Source organism: Symphalangus syndactylus, chromosome 12, assembly GCF_028878055.3.
Source record: "Symphalangus syndactylus isolate Jambi chromosome 12, NHGRI_mSymSyn1-v2.1_pri, whole genome shotgun sequence".
Taxonomy (NCBI): Eukaryota; Metazoa; Chordata; class Mammalia; order Primates; family Hylobatidae; genus Symphalangus; species Symphalangus syndactylus.
In genome coordinates, this window is record NC_072441.2 from 134,376,689 (window position 1) to 134,384,719 (window position 8,031).

The 8,031-nt window shown below is 55.5% G+C and overlaps 1 protein-coding gene across 2 annotated transcripts; it reads right to left on the reverse strand.

Moving 5' to 3' along the window:
* Positions 1 to 3,520: 3,520 nt before the first annotated feature.
* On the reverse strand, positions 3,521 to 6,928 carry TMEM125 (transmembrane protein 125). 2 transcript variants are annotated; one of them, XM_055255410.2, is made up of 3 exons: positions 6,721 to 6,928; positions 5,174 to 5,329; positions 3,521 to 4,935 (listed from the first exon to the last, which is right to left on the reverse strand). In XM_055255410.2, the coding sequence occupies exon 3, from the start codon at positions 4,788 to 4,790 to the stop codon at positions 4,140 to 4,142; it is 651 nt and encodes a 216-aa protein (XP_055111385.1). In that variant the 5' UTR covers positions 4,791 to 4,935; positions 5,174 to 5,329; positions 6,721 to 6,928; the 3' UTR covers positions 3,521 to 4,139. The 2 variants fall into 2 exon arrangements, with proteins under 2 accessions (XP_055111385.1, XP_063483831.1); XM_063627761.1 differs by having other exon boundaries at positions 6,261 to 6,845.
* Between the last annotated feature and the right edge of the window lie 1,103 nt (positions 6,929 to 8,031).

Here is an 8,031-nt window from a genome sequence, read left to right on the forward strand (position 1 = left end):
GAGGAAGCTCCTCCAAGGTCTGAGACCTGGGTGTCCAGAGGCTCGAGGTCTCCTGTGAGATGTGACTGGATGTGATGTGAGGGCCACCTGGACTGGACCAGATTTGGGAGTTTCTAGAGCATATTCTTCCAGGCTCAGATATGAAGGGACATGGCTGAGAACCTAGAGTTTGACTGTTAAACCCAGGAGGGACATGTGTCAAGCTCCTCTCTCCACCTCACTGCTACCGATGGGAGCCTCTAGGTCCAGACCAGGCTATGCTGTCTCTCCATCAGCCCCTGTTTTGGATTTTTCATTCATCCAATGCCAGTTTAGATTTCCAGATCTGGACCCTTCTTTGTGCTACTTACTCCTTCTTTCCGGGATACTCTTCCTAACCTCTCTAGCTGGGCCAGCTGCTTCTCGTCCCTCAGTGGCCAGCCGAGACAGGCTGTTTGGCCATTTCTTCTCATTCTTTTTCTTCTAAGGCCAGTCCCTGGCTCCACACAGCAGCCAGCATGTCCCAAATCCTATTCTGGCCATGGTACCCTACTCCCCTGGGGAAAGTCTTTCCATGTTTTCCAGTGTCCTGAGGACAAAGTTCAAATTCCAAGGCCATTGGACAAGTAGGAGTAAGGGATTTGGTGGGAGCCATGGTGAAGGGCTCCTGTCACGGGCTCTCACCTTCTCAAGAAAAGAGGAGGCTAAGTCTTCTGCTGAGAGTGGTGTTGGGGGTGGGAGGTGAGTGCAGAGGGAGGGGATGTGGGGGTGGGGGGTGGTGAAGAGGGTGGAGAGAACTTCAGAGTCACTGTAGGAGCAGAAGCCAACCAGGAAAAGGCAGTGTCACTGAGGAGCCGCAGTGCAGATTCAGCTGAGAACTTTTCTTTTTCGTATTTTTAGTAGAAACGGGGTTTTTGCCATGTTACCCAGGCTGGTCTTGAGCTCCTGGGCTCAAGCAATCCACCCACCTCAGCTTCCCAAAGCGCGGAGATTACAGGTATGAACCACCATGCCTGGCCTCAGCTGAGAACTTGATAGAGGAGTTCGCAGTGACAGCAGGCTGTCTGGCTATGCAGATTTCTCTAATGGCCACTTACAGTGGGGCAGGTGCCTCCAAGGCAGATGGGTGGATTGTCTCTGGAGGGGGTTTGGCTGGGAGGGTGGGACCCAAGGGTAGGGGGCTAAGGACTTGACAAGTCTGTCAAAGAGCAGGTGAAATGATGGCCACAGAACCTTAACTAGATGGTAAGGGGATGGGCAGGAGGGAGCAGTGAAGTCAGGAGGCAGCAGCTTTACAGAGGGAGAACGGAGATGCCAGTGGGCTTCTGTTTGCAATGGAGGCAGAGAAAGTATTTAGTGAAATGATTTGAGCAGGCTGAAGGCAAGAGGTTGTGAGAAGCCTACTTTAGTGATTGAGGAGGTAGACACATTTCTTCCCTGCCCGTGCCTCACCTAGCTGCTACCATCACCTGTCTCCTGTTACAGTTGGGTGTCCATTACCCTATGGGATCAGTGCTCTGGGGCCATAAGTCCTAGTCTGCATCCCCCGTCCTTCCCAGGAGAGCCTGGTGCTGGACTCACCCACGGCAGCTGCTCAGTCAGATGCTTATGCCAGGTAACCCTCTCTTTCCCCATTTTCTAAGCCTCTGTGCTTCTGTTTTTTCTTTAGTTTCTTAAAAGAAATATTGTAAATAGCCAGGCAAGGTGGCATGCGCCTGTAGTCCCAGCTACCCGGGAGGGTGAGGCACGAGAATCGCTTGAACCTGCGAGGCAAAGGTTGCAGTGAGCAGAGATCACGCCACTGCACTCCAGCCTGGGTGACAGAGTGAGACTTGACCTCAAAAGAAAAGGAAAGAAATAATGTGAGAATTGCAAAAGAGTCTAACCCTGTCTCAGATGAAAGGAAAGGGTATTTCTCCCCATATTACAGGAAAGCAGGACATTCTGTAGTCCCATATCAGGCCAGGAGTGGGTCATAGTGATAGATTGCTCTTGGGAACTCAGGAAGAGTGAGAACTGCGGTAGAGAGCAGGGGGCTTTGGGAGGGACAGATTCAGGGCCAACAGGGGCAGTGGCCTACCTTCCCTATCCCCTCCCAGTTAGAGGTGGGTCTCTCCTTGCTCTTTGCACACTCATTGCCATCTGGCCATGCCAGAGTCCTTCATCCATCCAATAAAGAACCTACTCTATGTCGGCTGGGCGCGGTGGCTCACGCCTATAATCCCAGCACTTGGGAAGGCTGAGGTATGGGCAGCCACAGATAGGCTCTGGGGCAGATTTTCGTTTTAGCTTTAGGATGATCACTCTGGCTCAAGGGACGTGTGTGTGCATGGCAGGGGGAAGGGGAATGAAGAGAAAAGAGCAGAAGCAGGGAGAGAGGAGGAGGCTGATGTGCCACTCAGGCAGGAATGAACAGGGTCCCTTCTGGGCAGTGAGCATGAAGATATGGATTGTCAGAGAAATCTGTGTGAGGCAAACCAGAGGAGTTGGTGATTTGTCACTGGACTTGGGTGAGGAGACAGTGACGGTGTCAACTAGCACTGCAACGAGTCTCTACCCTAGATGCCCCCTGAGCATGGCACCTCCGGGTGAGAGAGAGGAGCTCATTCAAGATGAGAGGAGCAGGGTCCGTTTTGAATATGGTGGGTATGAGGCACCCCTGGAGCACCCAGGAGAGCCATTTCTGTTTTCCTTGGCGTTCTGGGACACGCCTTGTCTTTCTCTCCCAGGTCTGTTCACGCTGTTCCCTCCCTCCATTGGCAACACTCTTCCCCTCATCTGTCAGCCTGGTGTTTTCTCCAGGAGACATCCTTGACCTTTTCTGCTGAAAGCCAACTTTTTGTTGTCAGAGCCTCTGTAGCTCTACTGTAACGTCTCTTTGGAGACAGGTCTCATTTCCCTGCTTTTCTGGGCATCTTCCACGGGCTTCATGCAGTCTGCACCTCGAGAAGCAGGAAATCATGAAACACTTGAGTGCTGCTTCCCGTGGAATTCCATCACCCAGGAAATGGCACCGCATGCTACAGAGGGGAGATCCTCTCAGGGCTGACTCCAAGCAGGAAGTGACTCTCACCACCCTAGGGGATTTGAAACACCTCTCCCATGCCCAGGAACCTAGAGCAGGCCAGCTGGTGCAGCCACTGCCCAGACGCGGGATGTTCTGGTTTCAGAGGTGGGGCAGGGAGCCGTAGCCTCCCAGCCACCCTCAGGGAATCTGCTGAAGAGGCACAGCCAAAGGGAGGTGCAGTTGCCAGAGAAACCAGCTGATAACACCAAACACTTAAGGCCTCATCTTGAACTAGCATGTGAGCAAATGTGAAGGACTGAGGTCCCTCACCTCTCCCTGGGACTGGAAACCAACCACCTTCCCAAGGCTGGCATCCACTCCGTCCTCTCCCTACCTAAGAGGAGAAACCACAGGCCTGACTGAGGAGACCCTCAAGGCACCGTTTATGAGGCTGAGATAGGAGTGAGGAATTCGCTTTGGATGGGGCGGGGCTTGGGGTAAGGGAGGAAGGGTCTCTGAGGTGAGATCCTGAGATGGAGACAATGACACGGCAGCCGCCATTTTATTGCACATCAGCCACGAGCCCCACCTTCCATACACAATGACATTTCATCCCCACAATCGATGAACACAACCACGATAGCCACGAACTCCCAACTCCTCCAGCTGCTAGTGCTCAACGGGAGAGTCCCCTCCAGGTGTGTCTCATTGCAGAGCCCATATTCCTTCTGCCTGGCCAGCAGTTACTCTCCTCAATGAGCAGGCACTGGTGCAGTCTTGGGTGGGCAGCAGTCACCCCTAAGGAAATCCTTGATGGATGTTACAGGACAGGATTGGATTTGACGGGTTTTGGAAACGGGGCTCAAGAATCTTCATCATGAGGCGTTTCTGCGCCTACTGACCTGAGATATAGAGAGGAAGTTCCATGGACACAAACACCCAGTTCCAAGGAGGCACGCATTAACTTTCACATGATACGGATATGTGGGAACACATGGGCTCTTAATCACATGCCATGCAATCCACAGAAGAGCTGACCCAGCCTGGGGGCATACACGCACTCATGTATACTCAATGTCCACATGCACTCACACCCTGGCTCGGCTCTGGGGACGCTGAGGCCGGTGTGGGAAGAAGGGCGGCTCTGGCTCCGTCAGATGAGGCTGGCGATGCTGGATGTGGTCTCGTGACGCTGGCCAGCAGACAACTGTCCTGAGATGCTGAAGATGCTGCCATGGCCACTGTGGGTGGAGGGAGTGGCCATACAGATGGAGGGGCAGTGTCCGCTCACGCTCACTTGATACAGCAGCAGGCCCAGCAGCAAAAGCGAGCCCAAGGCAGCCAGAGCAATGCCCACAGACAGCATGGCGGCCAGCGGCCGAGCAGGAGCAGGGGCAGCGGCCAGCCCGGCCAGGGTCAGACCGGTGACCAGCAGCACGAGGCCACTGAGCAGCACCACGAGGGCATCGGCCCCTCCACCACTGCGCAGCAGGGCCACATGGTGGGCTTGGCGGATGCAGTTCATGTCCTGCACAGCCGAGCTCATCAGCTGTTTCACCAGAACCAGCAGAGCCAGGAAACAGAGCACAGTGCCCGTTGCTAGCCGCCATTCACCCGAGCGGCTGCTGGTGGTTGACAGCAGTGCCACGCCGCCCGCGCCACAGCCTGCCACGAGGCCCACGGCCACGACAAAGCAGAGCGCCGAGCGCCGCGGCTGCTGGGACCACCACAGCTCCACCTGCTCTGCCAGCATATCCGGGGGCAGCCCCCGGCCCCCTGGGGCTTGACCCTGCTGTTCAGACATGGCTTGGTCAGGCAGGGGTCAGGGTAGGAGGTCAATGTCGGGCGTCAGAGGGTGCAGATCACAGCCTGGAGCACCTGCCACCTGCGTGGCAGCTACAGGCCCAGAGTCCCATTCCTCTCACAGTCCAGGATATGGTCACCCTCACCTGTAGGGGAAGGATCACAGTCTTAACTTCCCAGCCCACCTGTCCCCCATGGTCCCACCTGGGAGCCTTGGGGATGATCCCTGAGAATCCACCCCGGTGTTCCCCCCAAATCCCCCCGGGATAGCCCCCTCTGCAGCACTGTCCCTTGGGAATGGCTCTCTGATGACCCCAGGGGAGTACCCCGCCCATAGGGTACCCCCTAAAACCCTCCAGGGAATCCCCTCACCCAGGCCCTGACCTCTCTGCCTCTGGCTGTCTCAGTCGCTGGTCCCATCCCGGCTGGCTGGGGGAGCTGGTGCCACGGTGGACAATGGGATGAACAGCCAGAGATAAAGCCTCATTCAGGATCCTACTCACATGGCCTCAGCTGTCACCACTGGTTCCTGGGGGGGAGCTGTGGGGACGGAGGGGGTGCTTATGACTTAACCCTTCTGGAACCAGAAGCCTGACTGACCTTGACACTTCTCTTTTAGGGCTGTGTCTCCTCCTTCTCTGTGGGTTAGGACCAGACCCCTAACACCCTCCTTCCCCTAACATCCCATCCAATCTCACAGCCATGAGTTCGGTGATATAAGCTGCCAGTTCCCAAGTTCCTCTCTCCAACCTACATCTCCCTCCTGAGTCAATTGTCACCTTGATGTCCCTGTGATGCAACAGGTCCCAACCAAGCTCATTATCTTACTCCAACCTGTTCCTCCTGTGTTCCTCACTTCAGGCATGACATCACCACCCTCTCAGCCAGCTCCTCCTCCCTCTGCTGTATCTAATCCACATCCTGTCCCCGGGGCTCCACCTCTAAACATTTCTCTAGCCAGCTCCCTGCTCTTGTATCCTCGGCTCCTGCCTCCACCTCCTCACTGGTCTTTCTGCTCCCCTTGCTCTTCTTCACACTCGCCATTCCCCCATGCCATCCTCCTCCACGATTTCTCTAAAGTGGAGCAAAGGAAAAAGGAGGGCTCTGGATTTGAACCCCCAGCTCCAGTCCTTCCCACCGGTGGGATCATGGCCAGGCACCTAACGGTGGCTGCTGATTTAACCTGTCCTCCAGAGGACAGCATGTCTCACATTGGGCAAAAATAAAGCACATGAGGTCCCTGCCCTCAAGGAGCCCCAGTTTTGCAACGGAAGGCAGAGACAGAAGCAAGCAGGCTGGTGCCTGTGCTAACTGTGGGTGTGGGTTAGTCAGCTCAGAGCCCTGCAGAGCCCAGGAGAGGGGTCTGGGGGAGGGGCCAGGAAGCCTGAGTGGTTCATCTCTTACAGCCTCAGTCTCCTTGTCTGAAAAGTGAGGACAATAACATTTATCCTGAGGGGTGGGGATGAGTCACCTGACATCTTCGTTTCAGAATTCCAGTGGGGCCTAGAGCCTTCATAGATGCTCAAAGCGTGCTTTTTGAATACATGAAAACGATGTTACCCCTCCAAGGCAGGACAGGGCAGAAGACGTAGGTCCTGGGTCATTCTGGGAATATTACTGTGTGGCCGTGCATAGGTTACATCCTGACGAGGTATCTGTCCTCCCGGAGACTCCTCTGCAGAGGCTGACCCCTACCCCCCAGGTGGGCGGGGGCTGGTGCCGATGCCCTCAAGGAAGTGGGGGAGGTGGGCGTGGCCGTGGAGTCAGTCCCAGCATTCCCCTGGGCTGTGATTTCGCTGGTCTGAAAGTGCTTGCACAGGTGTGCTGAGACAACGGGGGCCAGAATGGGGGCGGGGTGGAGGTTCTCAGGGGAAAAGCGAGTGGGAGAACGTGGGGGCGGCGGGGCGTTGGGGGACAATGGGGGAACTCACGAGAAGCCTGGATGTGCTGGATCCGATCCGATAAGGCAGGGCCGAGCAGGTGGGGCACTCTAGCTTGGTTTCCGGGGAGACACTTCACCTGCCTAACCTGCACTCAGGTGAGCCTGGGGGGAGGAGGATGAACAGGTGTCGTTTCCAGGGCAGGGCCTGAGCCGATTGGCTGACGTGGCACTGCTCCTTCTGCTGTGCTGAGGCATTCCTGGGAAGGGAGGGGCTTCTGTCCGCTGCAGTTAGGGCTCGGAACACAATTCGCAGACCTGGGCAGCAGGAGGAATGTCGTCTATCTGCCCCAGAGCCTGGGCGCCAACCCATTTCCCAGCTCCCACCCCGATTTAGCTTTAGCTCCAGCTTCAAAACCAACCCCTAACTCCAGCTGCAGCTGCAAACCCTAGCTAGAACCTCCAGCTTCCACCCCTGCCCCAGCTCCTGCCGCATATCTCAGCCCCAACCCCCAGCCCCATTTCCAAATTCAATTAAAGTCCCAACTCCAGATCCAACCCCAAATCTGGCTGGAAACCTCGGCCCCCAACTGCTAACTCCAACTCAAATTCTGGACTAAGGTCCTAGATCCCAACCTCACGCTCAGCCGGAACCTCAACTCCTGTTCTTGAATCCAGCCCCTAAACCCAACGCCAACCTCAAACCCAGCTTTAGCCCCAAACTCCAACACCAGCGGACCCCCAAACACAGCCCCAGTACCTCCATCCCTTGGCCCTAGGCTGGAGCCTCCAAAAGCCCTTTGCTCATTCTCCGTCAAATGCCTGGCTTGCCCCACAGACTGGATCCTACTGGGGAAGCAGGATTTGAGTGAACAGGGAGGAGGGGTGAAGGCCTTTCAGGCGGGAGACACGAGCTCCCGGAATAAACACTTCAGAAGAAATGCCACAGTCCTTCATAAGGCTCATAAAGCCCCTTCCATATACACCAGGCCAGTCATTTGCCACTGGCACCCTGCCCTCCTCTCTGCCCTTCCAGTTTTTGAACTCAAGAGTTCTCCCTTGCCTGGGACATTTGCCACTCCCCAGCCTCAGTCTGGGTGACTTGCATTCTTCAACTGAGATGCCACCTCCTCCAGGAAGCCCTCTCTGACTTGCAGGCTGGTTTAGGTGCCTCTTTGGTGCACCCATGGCCCCTGTGCTTCCCCAACAGCTACTTTTACTGCAATGTGCTTAATTGCCTATTATGTATTTACCTGTCATTCCCTGCTAGATGTGTGGTCCCCAGCAAGAACACGGACAGTGCCTCTTTTGCTAATCATCATGACCTCGGTAGCTAGTGTGTAGGATGTAATCAATACATATT